Here is a 21,117-nt window from a genome sequence, read left to right as displayed (position 1 = left end):
ATAATGGCTCTAGCTAGGAAAAAAAACCCCCTTCCTTTCTTTTGCATATTGCATCAGCATCTGCAATCTTGGAACAATAATTCTTTAAACTGATGGACAAATTATTGTGCACTTCAAGAGAAACATAATGAAACAACCAAGCTACATAAATGAAGTCTACATTCAAAGAAAGCTTGACTGCTCTGTTTTTCCATAATTATCTGATTTAATTTTATTTCCATCTGTCATTATTTATTAATGTAAGCACACTTCAGAAGGATTTTTGAGAACTCACCTTTGAGAATAAAAATAATCTCAATAGCTACTCTATTTGTGTGTTCACTTATGCACCAATCCTCATGCACTGATCCACTAGTACAATTCTTTCTTACTTTTCATATTCTTACTATCTAATCAGCTGTTAGCTCTCTCTCTAAAAGGAGAGTGCAAGTATTGATATTACTCACGCTTTTATAAAGCCTTAAGGCAACACTGGTGCTTTCAAAGCAAACCTCATTCTTGAATTTCAGATCAAATAACATGCAGATTATTTGTCTCTTTCTCTGGTAGGCACGAACACTGGCATATGAAAATATACCACTCTTGTAGAATTTTCCTTCCAATAACTTACCACAGCAGATGCAAATACTCCTTGAATATGTGACAGAACGGTCAAAGCTACTGCATGAAGAGCTTTCTGCCTTTTTCCTTCATTTGAAATGCAGCAAAAAGATGGTACATTGTAACTTCTGAAAATGCAATATCCATAAAAATCTTAGCTTAAAACTTACTGAAATCTATAAAAAAACATGAAGAACTCAACAGCTCTCATCTGCAACAGAAGTTTAGTTTGGACTTCAATATAAATAGCATCACTAACACTTGGCGGATTACTTCATTAACATTTAGCAGAAGATTACTTCAATAGACTGATCACAAATGACAATGCCAGAGGTGTTCACGTATAAAATAAACATTCATAAAAGGTCTAAAAATATTTGTATCAAATACATAAACTCTGACTTTAAAAAAAGGAACCAGACTTGTTTATGAACTCTTTCATGTTAAGATCCCAGTAATAAGCAGCTGCAAGAACTGTTTGCCCACACACATTCTGGAGCTGCCTACAGACTCTCTTGTTGAATCAAAAGTTACTTTACTTCTTCAACATCCGTCATAGGTCAAATGAAGATTCAGACACAAACTACTGCAGCCAGAAAGAGCTAAGCAAATAGTACCTAAACGTACTATTACACTGCCAGGAGAGAACAACTGCCCTTTGAAACTCAGACAGAAATAATACCATTAATTTCTTAGGAAATATGAAAACACACATTATAAAGAAGAAAATGTGAACTCTTCAGCTTACCTCCTGCTAGTTTAGAGATTTCTTTATTCAGAAACAAAAAAGGACGCAATCTTAAAATACTTCAGAGGTATATTTTTTAACATGGTCCGAATCAAATGCTTCCAAAAGAATTTTAAAAACTTAGCAAAATCCACTGTACTATCATAAGAATGAAAACCTACACATGGGTAAAACATATAAAACATTTAGCTATTAAGGATCATACAAATTTACTGAAATTATTAGTATGAAATAGGAGTTGTTAAACTTGGGTTTTTTTTTTAAACTAGTTGTGAGTAGGTTCACGCTTCCCTGCTAACTATAAAACTCTCAGCATTTCAGTCTCTTAAAACAGTCAATTTCATCTAAGATGGACAATAATAAGGTCAATTGAGTCAAAATGCTCAAACCTATAGTAAGGCAAAATCAAGGCAATTTTTAAAATCCAAATAGCTGTATTTTTCCACTGTGAGTTAAATCTGTTGAACATGTTATATTAAGCCTACATCAATAAAGCAAATTTTATTATTTTGGTAACACAGATTTGAAACACTGTCCATTGACAGTTGGCATAATTATTCCCTTTCCCCATGTATCCATCTGGTATTTCATAATCTTACTACTAATTTATTTGACAAAAAATGTGGTTCAACTTAGTGTAACAAGTTCTACAATTACATTTCTCAGACTTTGAGATATCAAATATTTGGTATTAGGATATACCAACATGAAAGTCTTTTCTGTAAGAATGTTTGAGGGATTTTCTTGAAAATAAAGGGTCATTTTTCAAATGCAGTGTTAGTTTCTATTTTAAATTGTCTAGTCCCTGAAGAAAAGTATTATGTCCTTCTGTTTTAAGATACTACTGCCAACAAATTTCACCTCGACCCTACAAAGCTTTTTGAGGGTTTGTTTGTTTGTTTGTTTGTTGTTTTGGTGCAGTTTTGAGGGTTAAATTCTATATCTACTCCACTTCAAATATTCTAAGTAGAGAGAAGATTATTAGGTTCTCAAATCAGTCAATTTTTGAAAAAAGTTATTATCACCTGTAACAACACTTTTAAAAAAGTATGCCAGACTTCATGTAAGCAAGCTGCAGTTCTGATCCCACAATAGTCAGTTGCCACAAAACTGATTAGAAGAGCATTCACTTGTTTTAGTGGACAAGGAAGAGCATTGCTTATTTACTAATTAGCTTTCAACAAAATATAATTTACACATCTGTCTGTTTGTCTCTGCATAACCTTTACTCTCTGAAAAATGTTATTCCTCCCCTCTGGGTTTCCAATTCCAAAACTGAAGGAACTGAATGTAATTAATACAAGTCACCCAAGTCATATGAGCAATAAGAAAGAACAACCTAAGAAGCCTTATCAGGAACATTTTGCTGTCATGATGCAAGTTCTACTTACTTCTCCATAAGTACATTAGAAAAACAGCCATTTCCAGAACAACACATCTCCTCCTTGCCCCCTTCTCAAACTTTGGCTCTCCCAAACTTTTTTTCCTATCTGCCCCTCTTACTTGCACATCTTCCTAACTGTCCTCTTCCTCCTCTAGACGAATTCTGAAAATATGCAAACCTTCACAAACATTGCAGGAATCCCAGACACTTTAAGAACTCAAATGAGATGAATGTGAGCTAACCACCAAACTACACAATACATAGTATTTTTCACTTTTTCACTGTGATGGAATTGTTCACATTGACAGCACCGTTCTACTGTTCCCATGCTTCATTAAATTCAACATCTTCATTACTCCGTAGGGGCCTTCCAAAGCTTACTCTTTCCACTCCCAAAGAAAAAAGGAGCACTCCTACACCCTACTTCCAATAAAATCAAACAGAGAAGGCAAAAGCAGGAAATCTAAGACACCCCTCTGGTTCACAATAGCTACTTAGATATTTTCATAATGGTGCAAACCCATGAACACAACAGACCTGAGTAAATTATTCTGCTGCAACTGCTCAAGTACTGATGAATTAGCAGCTTTGAGATACTACATAAAATACTGCAAAGGGACTGAAGTCATCCTCTGTATCAGAAATTTCCCCCTCTCTTCGTCAAAGCATGCAAAATGATTGTGGAAAGAGGGCTGTCCTTCACAAGAGCCAGACACAAGCCATTGTCAAAGGACCTGTGACTATAATAAATAACCACTGATATTGCTTTCAGTCACAGTGAACAGTCAAGACTCGGCTCCTAGACCCTCTCTTAACCACACAATCACTATCTGAACAGTGTGGACAAGAGTCAAAAGGAGTAGTTTTTAAAGGAATTACACACTTCAGATACATGAAATACCTACTCCCAAACTATGGCTTCAGGGTGTCTGCAAGACCAGACAACACTCACTGATGCCTTGGAGTTTTGTTTTTAAACTCATGCTCATTATGTGTATGAATAATGTAGTGGATTTCACATTTTTCTCCCCCTGTCTATGTCTATTTGTCTCTCCATATCTTTCACCTTGAGTCTTCTCCAATGCTCCATATCATCACAATCTCACAAGCAAAAAAAAAAACCTGCGGGAATTTTATTCCAGATTTCAGTTTACTCCAGTGCTATTAAGAATCTCAGTAGGATACTGAGACTCAATTACAACCAAAATACATACTTAAGATAAAATTGTAAAATTCTAGCCAAATACACACTTTAAAAGCCAAATACATCTTTTTTTCCTGGTAAATAACCAAAATGAAACGATCAATAAACATCTCTTATACAGCTAAGGCAAGACTGCAAAAAGACTACTTTTTCTCCTGGTTTTTAAATTTTATTCCAAGTTCCCTACGTAGATCATATCAGTCACTGGAAGTAATTTTAACAAAGATAAATGATACAGAACTATGTTTTTTATTAATGAAAACCAAAGCTTCTGATGTATCTGAGCCTGACAACGCCACACATACTTTTATATATTTTGTGGTATAAAGGAAGCAGCAGACATGTATTACAGATGGATGAAATAATAAATAATACAACTTCTGCAACATGCTGCTTATTCCAGACTTGACAGAAACTTCACACTGGCTACCACTAACATTGGTGAAATAGTGTTTCTGTTAGCCAGTCAGGGCTTTGTACATCTTTAAACGGCTCTCTGCTGGTCTCTCTGCTGGTCTCTACCCACACCTAGCTCTGCAAAGTCTACTAAACCATATTTTAATGTGTGCTTTGGTATTAAGATGCAAGAAAAATGTCAATATTATTTCATTAAAGAAGAAGAACCAAACAATAACACAAAGGAGTAAGCTATTATCTTGCAGAATTATTATTTTTTTTAAGTTAGTAAGCATTTTCTCTATCTTTCATGGAAGGACAGGATAAAAAATTAAGACAGGAGTTTTTTTCTGTTTTAGAAGTCCTTTATTTTGCCACAAAAATGGCTACTCCCTTTTTTTCCTGAGGGGGAAGCCTGCTTATAAAGACAGTAACTGAAAACTGAGATATAAATGGCATCCCAGATTTCCTCAATTTTTTGAAAATTATTGAATAATAGGCTTCGTACTACACAAGTGTCCATAATTCTTTACTTTCATAACCTCAGATATCCATTTATGATTGTGTCAGAGACAGAAGACAAGTCTAAGGCCTGACATATTTGTCTGCTGCGGTACGGGGAGACAGGATAAGGTAAAAGACGTCAAGATTAGTTGGTAAGACTAACCTTCAGTAATGAAACTATGTATCAGTCACTTGGTGGGATTCATCCCGTGAAATGGGAATAAAACACAATAAAACTGTTGTTGGCATGGAGGTGTGATCATGGGCTGTTATGATCTCATCTCATCTCATGCTGGCCCTGCGTGAGGTGATGCTGGAACTGGCCACTCCTGAGGAGGTGATACAAGGGGTGGTTCTGGGGTGGACGGATAGGAGGACATGATGCATGCCGTTTTCATCCAGGGGATGTCCCGAAGGTGCACAGTCTACCCACCCGCCCTGACTGAGCACCACGCTCCATCTCCTCCTACTCGGCAGTTCTCAAACGTTCAGGGCTTGGCATGTATTTATGCAAAAGTGACTAACAAAATTGACTTGCTTTGCAATTCCTACTGTGTCCTGAGTTTTTTGTGCATGGGCATCCTCCTGAACCCATAACAATGATGAACCAGCAAAACCTTTGCTGTCATACTCAGTCTTTACAATAGCATCACAAGAGGAAGGTAACACATTTTGAAAAACCACTAAAAAGTGACATGAAAAATTCATTATCATGAAATGCAGAGAGCATGTGGCCATACCACACCTACACACGAAACATTCTTCTACAGCACCAGAAATTAAATCTGAGTCAAATATATTGTGACAGAAAGGGCTTCTCAAAAAAACACTCTGAAGTGTCTTAGAAACAAATATCTGATTCCCAGTTCAGCAGGAATTTGTTTGATGTTTTCTTTTCTAGCTTCAACTGTCCATATTTCTAAGGGAAGGAAACACTGCAATCTTTTAGGTCAAACTAGTGAGAGCATGTTCAACATAATATCAAGCCTCCTGAAAACTTCACAGATCTTACAGCATGAAAGGTTCAAAATAGTTTTTAGACAAAGGAGACACTTTTACTTTCTCAGTCATCTAGGGACTCACTAACCACTGCTTAAGTGACTTAAAACAAGCACTCGGGACTTCATAAAGATATGAGGAATGTTGCTGCATGTTCTCTTAATTTCAGACTGAACACTTATGTCCATATTGTGGAAAAAGCCAGTACCAGTTTAGAATCATTGGGCAGCTTGGGCATGTGTACATTAAAGTGCCTAAGTATGTCCCAATAAAAGCAGTATTTGTGCTAGATGATGTCATAAAATTTCTAAGAACCAAATATCACTAACAGAAATCAGAACAGAATCTCTCTTGTAACTCTTGGGAAGTGACATTATAATTTATAATTTCATTATAATTATTATAATATATATATTATAATTTAATTAATTAATTATTAATTATATAATTAATTAATTATTATAATATATACATTATAATTTAATTGAACTTCTGAAAACTGGAGCACTATAAGAAGTTTCACACGCAAAGATCTACAGAAAAATTCACTGCAAATAAAGATACATCTTGAATGCTTAAAATTCAATCCTGCAGTCCAAACAAGATATTTTACTCTCACAACCTAATTTAAGCAAGTAACATGAAACTTGCATTATGTTTTACCGAACAGTCAAACTTTACTCTGAATCTAAGTAAACAAAAGTGTAGGGCTGGAGTGATATAAGAGTCATTCAAATGCCCTCACAGTTGACAGTTCCAGAATATTCTTAGGTCATCTCCTAAGAACACCAATAATTTTATTGTTAGTAATTGTAACACCTGTATTTACTTAAAGGTACACATCTAGCACACTGGTTATAACACACTCTTTCTACAGTTTTTCAATGACAGAGATTACTCCACTAAAAACTCAGACAGACAAATACTTCCAAAGAGACTCCTTGGACCAAATTGCATCTGTCAAAATACTTTTCTGAAAGGAAACCAGTATTGTAGGATTTATTGCAAGATATTTGCAAGATATGCAATTGCAAGATATGCAGCAAAATACTGGCTTCTCCAACAAGTAGTCTTTTGGATAGGTGCCGATCAATTCAGCTGGAAAATAAACTTAAGTGATCTTTGGTAAATGTTCAGTTCTGTGAGGTCAGGAGATGTGAGACACCAAAGCTAAAAATAAGACTTGTACCATGGCAAATTTTGAGGCATCTTTCTGTATACATAAATTTATCTAGGTTTCTGATGAAATACAAAGAATTACATGCTCTGCATGAAAGATTATAGGGTATGTATCAAAGGAAGACAAACACTTGCATACGAGAAGCAATACAAAGTGAAAAAGAAAGAGATACACTTTCTCCTGTCTACTTTTATCTGATTTATCACTCACAATGAGCCCTAGGAAGACATTTTCAATTTAAAATATAGAACCCTAAATGCTTTTCTGTAATTATGTATGCTGATTCTCACTCCCAAGTAGAGAGACTACATAGGCTGGTTAAGAATAAAATTTCATAGAAATATTTTTCATATAAAGATATTTTATATCAAACAGTAATTGAAAAAAGATTAAAGTTTCAGCGCCAACCTCACCAGGGAATAATTACTTTGCGAAACTTATGCAATAAATGACAGTCATAAGCATTCCCTCATACTGCCAAAACAATCTTATTCTGAAGTGTCTTCTCCTTATTCCACGGAAAATTTCTCATTCTAACAATGGGGATTACAAAACTGTGCACAAAACTTCAGGAGAAACTCATAATGCCCTCCTTCTTCTTCAAGAAACTTGCCCACCTATGATCAGGTCACTGTCCTAGTGAATGTGAAGCATAAGTTTCAGTCCCACTCAGGCCACTGTCCTCAACATCCCCCTTACTGAAAACACTAAGGGACACTAATTTTTCTTCACTCTCTGAGGCAAGCAAGGAATCTAACTCAGTGTTTCAAAGAAGAAGTCACAACTGAAGTGTACCCACCTCACATTTCCATTTGCTTCTCATACCCAGCCCTGCTACATCCTACTATTTTTTTTCTGAAATAATTACTTGAAATATAGCATGGCAAGACTTTACAACAAACAAAATTATTTTTAGCCGGAATTACTTGACTGATGCAATTCACAACATGGGACAGGCAATAGTTCTGACAATACCAGAGGAGTAGAAGGGCAGAAGGTAACAGCTGAACATGAACAGCAAGTTTCTGGACTGCTGCAGAGCATCTCCTAAATTCATACCCACAGATTTCAAAGCATTTTTAAGAGACTGACAATTAACCTTCAACACCATCAAACAGGTGCCATTTTAGGAGGAGGAAGGCAGCAGTATCTAATAGGAAAGTCAGAGGATAAAAACGTGCAAAAACAGTAGAGCCATAGTTCTTGCTCTGCATGTACATATAGTTTTCTCTATGTGTTTCTATAGGCACAGACACATATTTATAGACATATATTTAAAAACCCCAAGAGATTCAAAAAAATTAAATTACTAGAGCAAACCTGTATCTGTTAATATCTAAAGACTTAAAGAGCACAAAGAGCAAAACCTCCAAAACACAACTAAAGGCAGTGAGCTACATTATTTGTCCTGGCTAGACTGACACAAGCCTTGGGCCTGTGAGATGCACAACAGTAACAACATGAGCGCATCTTCAACTCGTGATTGGGTCACGTACAGGACTTCTAACACAGGTCTCTGCATTAAAGAAACAAATAACAAAGTGCCACCTAAAATTATAAAGACATTTCCAATATTATTTTTAGAAAATCGGCGAAAAAACAGATATATTCAGCCTCTGAAAAAAGGTAAAAGGTTTGTTTCGAAAAAGCGATGGCGAGGAAATGCAACACGATAGAAAAGAATGTAGTGGGGTGCAAATCTCGGGGAAGACTGCTGGCGAAGTGACGCTCCCCAGCAGAGAGGCCGCGACGAGCAGAACTCGACCTCCGGGCACGGCAAGGACATCGGGCGGGCGGTCACGGCGAGGCAGACAGCAAGGACGGGCAAGGGCACGCACCGACAGACGGGAACAGGCAAGGACACGCACGGGCACACAGGGACAGACAAGGACACGCACGGACTGACACGAGGGAAGCCCCGGCCCCGCGCCTGCTGCCAGCCTGGCCGCCCCCCACCCGCGTCGAGGCCTAAGCGGCCCCCCCGACCCAGCTCCCCGGGCGGCCGCGGCGGAGGTCCAGGCCCGGGACGGCCTCCTCGGGCCCCTGCGGGCGCCGGGGTGCGGCGGTGCTCCCCGGGCGGCCGGCGGGGAGCCCGCGGTGCCGTTACCTGGGCGGCGGCGGGCGGACCGCGGCCGCTCCGCTCCGGGCGACGAGGCCCCTCAGCGCCGCTGACATTGAGAGAGACGCCGCCATGATGCTCAACGCAGCCGCTGGGAGACGGCGGCGCCGCAGGGCCAAACCTCCTCCGCTCGGACAGGAAACGCGAAGGCGAGGGCGGAACGAGGCGGCGGGAAGAGGCGGTGGGAAGGGCGGGCAGGGAGGGCAGGGAACGGGGCTGGGATGGGGAGCGGTGGGGAGAGGGCTCGGCAGAGGCAGAAGGGAAGGGCGCTGCTGGCCTGGTGGGAAAGCAGAACTCACGTCCGGAGCTCCGGGAAGGCGACACTCGGGTGTTCGGGGTGCAGGCCTCCTTTTTCCCAGTTACATGTTTGGCCCAGAAACATTTTTTGGCAGCGTTGGTTGTTACACCATCTTCTTTATGGGCAGAAGCTCAAAGACAGGAAATTTAGGTTCTCTATTAGAAGGCAATTGTTTACTGTGAGGGTGGCGAGTTACTGAACAGGTTGCCGAGGGAGATTGTGGACTCCCTAATCCTTGCAGTGTTCAAAGCTGGGTTGGATATAAAGCCTTCAGAAACCTGGACTATGGAACCAGAGATGTGTCCCTGCCCCATGGCAGGGGCATTGGGACTAGATGATCTTTAAGATCTGTTCCAACCCTTAACTTGCAGATTCTGTGGCTATGGATGGCAGGACAAGCCCCAGGGAGGACAGGTGTCTGGGCTGGCAGGTTCCCTGTGCCTGGAGCCCTCCGTCCTGGGCACAGAAGCTGTGGGATCAGGTAATTTTGGCCCCAGTCTTTCCCATTATATTTTGCTGACAAAGTGGTGCACTCTGTACAAAGACTTGAAAGTGTTGGTACATCTTCTTGCACCTGCTAAAAGCATACTTCTTAGATTTGCTGTCTGAAATGGATTCACATTCTTAGTTCGCTGAGATAAGGAAGCCTCTAATGGTACTGTGGCACTTTCAGGAGTTCTTTTCTGTTTTTAAACCAATTCCTGCCTTACCTCCTATAGCAAGGAAGACTGACACGACCGCTGGTCTCTTGAAGTGGAGTCGAATTTATAATGCATTAACTGTAAACTGGAAGCAAATAACAGTACTCATGCCCTACAATAATGAGGGTTCTGTGTATGCGGCTGAAGAAGACAGATGGCTATAAATCAGAAGTCAAGTATGATTCTGTTCGGTGCCAAAAGCTCAAATGACATAAAGTTTCCAAAAACACATGGTGCAGAAGCAGTGCTAGAGGACGATCTGCAACATTGTGAAGAACTGAAAAGTTTCTGGTTCTGATGGTGAAAATAGATGGTATTCTTGAAATTGCTCTTTTTTTATATTAAAAATCTGATGACCTCTTTAAAAAAAAAACAAACTTAAATGACGTTTCAGCTTTGATCTTACTTTAAAAAGAGAAAATATTTAGAATGAAAAGAAAAAAAGAGCTAATAAATTTGTACAGAAGGGGAGGTTGGTTTTGACTAATTGTTTCTGCTTTGCTCCAGGAGAAGCAAGCCTTGTGCTTGATTTTGACAGCAGAGTTTGACAGGGCCAGGTACAAAAATTCTGCACAAGTGAGTAAATTCAACATTTTCTTGCTCTAAATGAAGGAAGACTGAAAAATAGTTCAAATGATAAGCTAAACAAACTTTCAGCAAATGTCTTCTGCAGTATCAAATCAACAGAACATTAATTTTCAGAGCAACACCCATACACTATATAGTCCTAATGAAATGTCAGACCTAGAGCCATTATTTCAGTCTTTGTATTAGGCGGTTGCAAGTCATCCAAACTTTCCACTGTAAAGTGCGTAATTTTCTATTCTTTCTTCCCATCAAATATTTTTGTTTTATGTAAAGTGTATGCTGTTTTCTCCCTTTTAAAACAGAAACAATGCTGCAGAAAAAGGAGTAAAGCAAAAAACCTGTTTGGGCAGCCCAATAGAGAGACACAGTAACAACAGCAATTTATAAATTTGGTGGGTTTACAGATGTGAGTACTTAAAATTATTTTTTCAATTGTTAGTGAGTATGTTCAAAGTCAGATGTAGTAAGACAGATAACAGGAGTAATTTTGTAGTAATGATGAATTGGAACAGGTTATTGATGTAGTGAACTGGAGTCTTTTGTTTAATGCAGGTGGGAAAACCCCAAATTTCTGAACCTAGCAGTTTTTGTCCAATGAGTTTGAAGGAAAGGCTTGAAAAACTGCTTCCCACATTTATTTGAGATGTTTTTTTCACAGCTGTACTAGTTATCAGCCTAATAATGCATGTCTCTCACATCAAAGCTTCAGTCACTTGCAGAGAAGCATAGCAAGAATATCTACGTCTCACAAAATTTGTTAGTTTTTCTCTCTTCCTAAGTCTTTGTCCAGTGCCTGAATGATGGCAGCATTCACACCAACTCAGATTTACTTCATCTAATCCAAACTTTTTTCTCTTATGGTGCTTCAGCCAGGAAGAGTGTTCTGTCATTTTTGTAAGCTGGGGAAGATTTTATAGCTGTTAATAAATGCACCAGTGGTTTGGTGAAGCCAGTTGCCTTTGAGGGCTCCATTGTGAGCTGAGGTAAATTGTCTGGGTCTGTCTATCAGCTGACAGATTATCATAGCTCAGCTGAAGATCATTTGGGCAGATCCAGATTTGTGTCCTCTCTTCCTGCCAGGGAGGAAGCCAGTGGTTTGGGCACTGTGTGAAGGCTCCTGTGTTTCGTGTAGCCCAGTTCTTCAGACTCCTGCCCTCCCTGCTGCCTCTCCTCTGCCTGGGGAAAGGACAGAGGTAGCACATGGCAGCTGGAACTTTAACTTGCCACGTTATGAACTGAATCTGCCAAAGGAGGGTGCCAAATTCATGAGCTGCTTTTGGCAGCTGCAAGGACAGGATGGTCCTGTGTTAGATCACAACTGATGGGCTTGAGCATGTGTGCAAGTGAACGTGCTGCTAATTGCTTGCACAGCCCCTGGAACCGTTTTGACCCTGACTAATTAGCACCATCCCAAACAATGTCTGAGCACAGTCTGGGAATGAGCATGGGCCTGGGACTGTTCCTAATAAGCCGTGTGGATGAGGCCTTTCTGGGTTTTGGGTTGTTTTTTTTGAGTAGGGGAGAAGAGGAGAAAGAGTTTAGCTCCACGGGTGTGAGCTGTGCCATGTAAGCTGAGCCGCATCAGGGGTACAAAAGGATCCTTAGACTGTTTATTTACTAATTTAAATGTAACCATAGCAGTTGTTGATGAAGTATTTCTGTATAGTAGTCACAAAATGGTGAGAGACTATTTCAAAACAAATAACTATAGCAGTCCAGAAACAGCATTTGTGGCAATTCCAAGCACAGTTTACTGTGAAATTAATATGCACCAACAGTCCCTTACAGTCTGGTGCCTGAGAAAGGGAGAGACATGAATTTTTCTGTCTCCCACTATTAGCCCAGGTTTATAAGCAGACCTGTAAGATACTCCTACACAGGTTAAATGTGTACTGTTTTATCTGATTGGCTTAAATTTGTGTAAATGTATTCAGACATATAATACAACACCTTTTTTAATCATCATCTTAGGTTAAGCTAGTGAATTTTTGTGCATAGCAGTCTTAGAAAATGGAGTGTTAAATGCCATGTTCCTCAAAATAGTTCAGTGCAATTTTTTTGAGGTGACTGCAGAACTATCACTTGAAGTCAGTACTTTCACGAAGGCTTAAACTTTTCATTCATAAATCTGGCTGCAAGCTAATCTTCTGTCACTGATATACTGTGAAGCACTGTCCCTCAAGACTGAAACAGTTCATGTGCCAGCACTTATTGTGCTGTACAGTATGCTCACAGTTCCTATTGTCTCACTCTATGAGAAAGCTTATTAGCTTAACTGTGAGAGTTAGAGTCATGTTTTCTCTTCACATATGTGAGCTGCACATATTGTGAAAATCGGGGAGCAAAATTTAACTTTTTAGTATTTTTTCTGCTAGGCTGAGGTTGCACAGCCTTACTTCATACCCAAACAAACCAGTTCTGGTAGAAATAATTTCACAGTCTCAAGTAAACTACAATTAGCAGTGATCGGCACAACTCTTGAGCTATTCCTTAATGTATTGTTGCTTTGGATTAGTTTGTTTTCTACTGGGTGGCAGAGAGGAACTATGTAGGAAACAAAAGCATCAGTCTCAATCTCGACAGTCTAATGGGGCAAAGAACTGGTGGAAAAGGGACCCAAAATGCAAGAAAGCTGATTATATTGTCTAGACCTGCATGAATTCCCCGTTCCATTTTATTTGTAGGTTGCATTGATTTTACACACAGAACCTATGATTTCAGTGTTGGATATCTCTAGATTCTACCCTTCTGACAACTAAGCATGACAGTTTAACACAGAATAAATAATTCATTTACTTTCATAGGACTAGGGTTTAGTTTTTAAAATACTATGTTTTTGTTTTAGAATTTTATTTTGAAAATTTTATCTTTGTAAAGAGCTTTCTCTGTAAGTAGTGACTCTTTTGGCTTCATTCTGTCCCAAATAATTTACTTTGCTGTTGAAATATCAGCTGCACTTATGCTTGTAGGGTTTTTTAAGTATTTGCAGTGGGACAGAGACTATTCCTACGTAATCCTTTGCAAACCTTACAATGCTTTAGGTGTTAGGGTAAATTTAATGGCAGAATTTGTCCCAAATGTCAGTTTCTGCATTACAAGATGAGTTAGCATAAGAACATAATGTTTTGGGATTTTAGTATTTATTTACATTCTCTGTATGGCAGGTAGGTTGGTAAAAAAGCTGATGGCATTCTCGAAGTCTGTTTGATTGCATATGAGATGTAAAGTGCAGTTGGAGCTGTCTGGATTTAATTTTTCTCCCCCTTTGGTATGGGGGAATAAAATATCTCAGCTCATACAGGAGAAAAAATTAAAACCAGGCAGAGCCAGCCCCATTGTAAGCTTCACATGCAATCAGACGTCCTTGCAGAGAAACTCCCCTTCCTGGCTGCACTGCTGCCACTAGTGAAACACAATTTAAAAAAAAAAAAAAAAAGAGAAAAGAAAAAAAAAAATCACTTTTTATACTTGCTGCTTTCAAGTTAGACATTGACATGTGAACCAAAATCTTCTTTTTAACTATTGCCCGGGAGGCCACCAAAGAATCCCAGCTGACCCCCTGCCATCAGAGTGAGTGATGGTCGGCTGCTGGTGTTGCAGCTCACTTCCCCCAGGCTGCCACCCTGAGAGATCCCACCATCCACCGTCGGTGTGAGTGACATTGGCCCACTGGGCTTTGAAAACACTTTTCAGGTCGGTCATTGCAGAGAGATAGCTTCCTTCACACACACCATCAGGGTGAGTGACGTCAGGCCACTGGGGTTTAAAATACAGACCCTCAGGCTTGCTAAGCTGACACTGCTGAGAAAACTGCTTTTATTGTTGTACATCAGCAGGGACCTCTTTGTCTTTTTTTGCATTGTTTACTTAGAAGCCAGCCTTCCCATTCCCCGACTCCCACCCCAGACAATTATTAACATCTGTAGGGTAATTTCTATGTCTTCTTTCTTTTCTTTTTTTTTTTTTTTTCTTTTTTTTTTTTTCTTTAACTGGAGGTAAAACAGATTTCAGTCTTTGAATTTTTATAGCCATCTGCCCTCTCATATGATTTTTGAAAGATCCTAGGTATGGTGGTATTTGTTAGTGGAAGAGTCTTAGAATAATAAAAGTAAGACAGTTGTTAAAGATTCTAGTCCTTTTAGTTGTCCAGATCAGACATTCTTTCACTGATAATGATAGTCATTCTTCCTTCTTAGCTTTTTGTGAGGTTCCTGGAAAATTAAGTCTTCAGGAAATTATTTCCTCCAGTCTTGACATAGTATGACTTCCCTTGTCCTTGTAGTTCATGCTGCAAGAAAGATTTCTGTGTTGCTAAGTGTTATAGAAGTTTTTACCTGACATTTTGCATAGAACCCTGAGTTCAGATGATGAGATTTTAGAGGCTTTCTGAAATACTACATGGTATTAGTATAAAAAAACCCCTGACTTAAACTGGTTAATGTGGAAGAAAAGAATTTTAAATCACTGTTCTGTAATATTGCTGGAAACACTATATTTTATAATAATATGTAGAGTGGAGCAGAAGTCCCATTTTTCTGAGCTCTGTTTCTCTTCCATGCAAAATTAGGAAATGTTTCTTGATATACTAGTGAAAAGTAGTAATTTATTTATATATATGAGATATATATTCTATTAATATATACTATAGAGCTATATTATATCTAGTTTTGTATCTATTAATATACATTCTATATTTCGTATATCCCTTATATCTATAAGATTTATATGTAAAGGATTTTGATTCTTTATAAAAATGGGAATCATAAGTAAACGAAATAAATACCTGTTATACACAAATGGGTCTTTTCAACTCAATTCAGCATCCCTGTTGAGTTTAGCTTTAACTAATCTGGATAGCAAAATCAGTCATACTTGTGCCTTTTGAGTCAGATATTGACATGTCAGGATTTAATTGGAGACCTCGAACTCATCCATTTATTGTTAAAGCAAGGCTCTTTCATGAAAACGGTATGATCATTACTTTTTTTCTTCCTGCTCTCCACTGACACAGTTAAGCATTTAGTAGATTAATTGGCTTGTGAATTTACCTTTTACTAGTTCTTTTCTTATTGTATCAATTTATATATTATCACTTTCCTTACCTTTCTTCCCATGCTTTTTCTGGCCTCTAAACTCTTACACTAGCAATTTTCTTCCTTTGAGTAATTACGTTTTAAAAATTCGTTTTGGAGAGATTATCCCATTCCATGAGGAAAGCAGAAACAAGTTTAAAGGAGAGACAGTTCACCAAAAAGATTTGTAATCCCTCTTGTGCCTCTGTAGTCTTCATGTCAGTTTGGGAAGTATCATTAAAGCTCCCCTTCTTTCAGACTTCTTTTCTCATGTATTTTCCATTTTATATCAATGAAGTGCTGTGAAAAGCAGGCAGAAAGCTGTAATTTTAAATATTTAAAAATTATGATTTAAGTTAAATATTCTCCCCATCTGATAAACAACAGGCTAAATACTACTGTAGCTCTCATATTTTTTTCTTTTTTTTACTTTATTTACCATGTCACACAGTGGAGACTCTTCCTCATTTTCTATTTTCCTCATAAAAAGATAAAGAGTAGTAGTATTATAGGAAGGTAATAAATTCTCTGTTCACATGTACGTGTCAGCAATCACAGAAATTGTGACTTAAATGACAGATACAATAAGTGTTCTTCAGGGTCTTTTGTTAGTTTAGATTTAGGTCACAAAGTGTATTTCCCAGGCTGTCATTCTAAGAGGAGCCAGTGTCACAACATAAACATTGTTTTACTTTTTCATAACGCGGGTTTTGTAGCAGCATTGAATTAAGAGTTTTCAGAACTTTTGCAATGCTCCTAACAATCCCTTTTAAGACATAAAGATTAATTTTTAAACAGTACTTTTCCTGCTCAAATCCTCTGCCCATGTTTCCATATGGTTTCATTTTAATGCCTGTTAATCCATACTATTATTGCTTGCCTCCTTTTACTGGAATTCACTGGAGGAAAGTGCTATTAGGGTTTTCCTTTTTGAAGAGGAGGGTAGTTGTTCTGAAAAGAGAGTGCAAGATGAAATAAAAGAGTACATTTATGAACAAAATGGACATAATAATAAAGGTTTTCCATTGAATCTCTGTGGTCTAGAGAGGACCACTGCCATTCTGAATGATAACAAAGGCTCCCAGAAAAAAAATTAAGACATTAGCAAAATTTTCAAATTTCCTCTTATTCCTCATATTTCTAATTCAGATGATTCCTAGAAATGGCAAAAAAATTATATTTGTTCACAAAGATTATTTTAGTTGATATGTGTAACAACTGTTTAAGTAGTGTCTGACAGCAAACAATTTCAAGGAAGTCCTTTAGCCTCATATTTGGTTATTCAATGTATTCCTAATTTATATTAACTTTTTTATATTACCATGTTGAAAACCAAATGCATTTTAACAGATATTAATGTAAAATACTTCGTAATATTGCCTCATATATGTTTAAAATCAAGATCTATTTTTGACATTGATATTATATAGAGTCCTTCATGCATTCAATTGAGCTATTCATAGCCCTAAATAAACTTGGAATGTGCTAATATACATCACTGAATTGAGGCCTCTAATTCCAATGACCTAAAAAACCCCTTCAAAACACAAGGAAACAACTGCAAAAAAAAAAAAAATACAACTTTCAGAGGAAAATGTAAATAAAACTTGCCGTATTTTATATATTGGAAAAAACAAATGCAAACTTTTTCAGTCTCTTGAAATATCCCCTTTATTGACAAAGTTGCAATTTGCACTTTAGAAAACAATTAGATTCCTAAAGTACGTGAAAATAGAGAAGGAGTTTTCCCTTTTCTTAGTTTTCTGTCTTTAGGAACACAGACGACAATGTGGAAGCATGCTTTCACATGTTTCTGAATTTCAATTTTTAGGGATATTCTTGGAAAAATTGAAACTTATGAAGTCCATACACCACATTCACAATTTCTGTAGTTTTAGAATGAGCAATGTTTGATTTTCCAGAAGGAAAATTATATATGTGGTAAACCCCTACAACCTTCCATATTGGTACTAACCTTTGTTTAATTGTTACCAATTTGCTACAAAATGGAGGGGAGAGGAGCAGGGTGGATTTCAGGAATGCTTATATAAATTATTTTGAATTTTGCATTGATTAATTATCTTTATGACCTTCTTCATCACCACACCTTTTAGTCTTTAAGGTCTCCCCGCAAAGGCCAAGCCAATGGTTTCTTTCACGTACTTATTCTGGTTTGGCCGTTGTCTCATCAGCTTAAAACTTTCTATCACTGCTTGGATTTCTGTGTTCATCTTCTTTCTTGGAATGCTTTAAAGGTTTTGCAGTGATAGCTTCTCAACATGAAAAACTGGAACAAGAAAATAAGTTTTAATATAAAGTTGTTTAATGCAGGTTATTGTCCTTGTAAATCACATTTTTGGAAATAGTGTCAAAATATTTTGGTCATTTTAACCAAGAGTATATAGGATTAAAAAGAATCTTTTTGGCACACCCAATTTCCTCCTACTTTAGGCAACTATATTACATAACTTTTTTGATAAACTTCCGTCTTAAGATGATCTGGACTTATTTTGTCACTTTGCTTCTTACAGAAGTCTGTTCAAGATCTTCATTGCTCTTTGTATCTTGTCCTGCAATTGGGTTTGTTTTGAAGTTTGTTCATATCACACTATTGTCTTGTATCACTTTTAGTTGTTTCTCACCTGCAGTCTCATTCTTTTGTCTGTTTTCACTAGCCAATTAATCAGGGTCATGTAATTCTTTCTGGGTTGTATCTGTGTCTCTATCTGTAGTACTAGCATGTATCCTAACGTTTACTGTCAGCATCTGTTTACTTGGATTTTGTTTCAAGGTAAAGTCGACAAATATATTAAACAAGACGGTTAAGAAGCACTCAGATGGGATATTTTATTTCTTGGTACCACTTTTGACTATCTCATTTTCCGTCCATTTGTCTTTTTTTTTTTTCCTTACCTGCCTTATCATCTTTCCAGTAATCCCCACCTTCTAGCAAGCTATGAATTTCCCTTGTGGAGTCATGGCATGATTTTTGCTGATGCCCAAGTGAATTACCTCTTTAATTTCCTTTTTGAGAAAATATGTTGTTTATTTTAAAATGTGTGCAATGATCAGATTGCTGATCAGAGGTTGTCATTATAAATAATAATCTTATCTATAGGGAAGCCTCATGGAAGCTTTTTCACCCAGGTCTTAAAGACCAAGAATTACAAGGTAGAGATATTCCAGAATGTCATTCACTTCTTCCCTTGCTATGTCAACCAGCTGAAAGCTGTAAGTCAGAAACTAAAATTTGCTTATTGATGGAAAAATGCAACATTGGGATTTCTGAAGCTGTAAGTACCAGTGAAAGTTTAAATGCTTTGATGTAAAAATAAGGTCCAAACACAGACTTTCTAGGGAATGTTTTTATTGGAAGTTGGTTCTAGTCTAATCCAACTTCTTGGGTTTGTATTATTCATTCCCTTTTTCACAATTCACCAAGTCATGCTTTTTTCTGGCATCCTCCTCTTTATAGCAAAAGTAGGTGGAGAGGAGTCAGTAGAAAGGAATCACAAAAGGTCCTTTTATTTCCCTATCCATCCCATGTAAATATTTGGAGGAAAATTGTATTTCTTTGTAGTATTGTAGGTTTTTGATGTCCCATTCACTAGTTCTTGATGATAGGTTTCCAGAATTAGAATACAATTGCCATGTAACCTGTCCAAGAAGGACTTGAAGACCACTTAAAAACTTTACAGCAGCTAAAATGCTACAGAATTATGGTTTTTGAGTGCAAACTACAACCACTACTCAAACTACTACTGTTAACTAGCAGGATGGTTATAGGAAGCTTTCAGAACTTCCATCTATTTGGTCTTAATTTCTACATATTTTTTAAAATATGTGTGACTTTTTTTTAATTTAAAGATCATAATTTCTAGGGATTTATATGATTTCCATAGTAAAGTACTTCTTGACAGTATCTTTTCAAGGTATACAAGCAGTCTAGATACCTTGATGGAAATAAAGATGGTGTTAAAAAAAGGCAATTGGCCCACAAATCCTTGTGTCTACAGGAAAATGGAACAGTCTTCTCTTCCTCCATGCATGGGCCAAACAAACTAGATCAAAACTTAATTTTAAGGTAAGATATTTTCTTGACAGGTAAGATAATTTCTTGACAGATTTCTTCAGTTGCAGTTAAGTCTGCTGGATTAATTAATGGATCTTAGCAAACTGCCTTCCTAAAATTAGCCTCAGAAATGCAACTATTTTGCAAGTCACTCTTTTGTAGTTTTCTCGTGCCTTTCTAATTGGTGACCTTTATATTTCTAAAGTTGGGATTTCACCTTTGCCGAGGCTGATTGCCCACTTCCTTTGCAGTGCAAATCCTAAGTTAAAGCCATCAAAGTGGTAGTGGCTCAGACTCTCAAACAGTTCTACCCAAGACAGAATGTTCTTCCAAGAGAAAAATTAGAGAGCTTATCTTATTGCAAGAGAATGGATTTTCAGTAGAACACCAGGCTTTGTGCATACAAAGGGACTACATCTTTCACAAGTGGAGGACTAATACTGCACAGAGTTCCTGGGCTGACCCAGATGCTCAAATCAGGTGCAGATTTCTCCAGCTGGCATTGAAGTGAAGACTCCAAAGCTGTAGCTTCAGTAATTTTTGTTTTGTTTGGGTTCTTTTTACCTCAGTGAATCAACTACTACTGCTAACTAAGCCTGCAAAATCCTAATGAAGACAATGCAATTATCATACTGCTCTGAAGTAGCAAGGCAGTAGCTTTGACTCTGCTTAGCTACTTGTGTAAAACTAGAGTGCTTTTTTTTCCACAAAGATGCTCCAAGCAGGTGGCTTTTAATCAATTTTGTGCTGGAAAACCACCTTTATGGAATTAAGGAAAAAAAAAAAGGCACATAAGCATCTGTGATTTAGCTCCTTTTATTTGTTTCCTAGGACTAGTAGTCCATCTATTTTAGCATTATCCAAAGCTATTTTAATTCACTTTGTCATGCATTCTTCCTTTTTTTTTTTCTTTCTTTTTCTATTTTGATATTTGCTTTAACCTTGACAAAATTTCTGTAATCTTTTCTAAAATAGAGCTTCATGATTTATATTGCTCAGGAAGTTGGATAACCTGTTTTCATGCAGACAGATCAGTGACACACAAGAAAGGAAATGTGAATTATCTGCCCACATCCCATAGTGTAGATAGCATCTCAGATTGAGCTATGCACCTGGAATATTCCTAGTAATATCAAGAACCCATGAGGTGTGTCCAATAGCACTTCATTCCTTCTCATTCCTTGCTTCAGTCTGTCTAGCTATGTTTGTGCAGACAGCAGCTCTTTAATTTAAGGATGAAAGAAATTATTCT

The 21,117-nt window shown here is 37.6% G+C and overlaps 1 protein-coding gene and 1 long non-coding RNA gene across 2 annotated transcripts in view; one reads left to right on the top strand and one right to left on the bottom strand.

Moving 5' to 3' along the window:
- NDUFS4 (NADH:ubiquinone oxidoreductase subunit S4) overlaps positions 1 to 9,281 on the bottom strand; it is a 47,916-nt gene extending 38,635 nt beyond the window's left edge. Inside the window, exon 1 of the mRNA XM_005490663.3 lies at positions 9,123 to 9,281. Within this exon, the coding sequence (XP_005490720.1) occupies positions 9,123 to 9,208 (86 nt within the window). The 5' untranslated portion in view covers positions 9,209 to 9,281. The remainder of the gene's footprint in view (positions 1 to 9,122) is intronic.
- Positions 9,282 to 9,340: 59 nt separating this feature from the next.
- Positions 9,341 to 14,202, top strand: LOC141727281 (uncharacterized). The gene is made up of 2 exons (XR_012578308.1): positions 9,341 to 9,913; positions 10,152 to 14,202. It is a non-coding gene; the product is annotated as an uncharacterized LOC141727281 (long non-coding RNA).
- The last annotated feature ends 6,915 nt before the right edge of the window (positions 14,203 to 21,117 follow it).

Source organism: Zonotrichia albicollis, chromosome Z (genome assembly GCF_047830755.1).
Source record: "Zonotrichia albicollis isolate bZonAlb1 chromosome Z, bZonAlb1.hap1, whole genome shotgun sequence".
NCBI classification, from domain to species: domain Eukaryota; kingdom Metazoa; phylum Chordata; class Aves; order Passeriformes; family Passerellidae; genus Zonotrichia; species Zonotrichia albicollis.
This window is presented reverse-complemented; position numbering and strand designations above follow the sequence as displayed.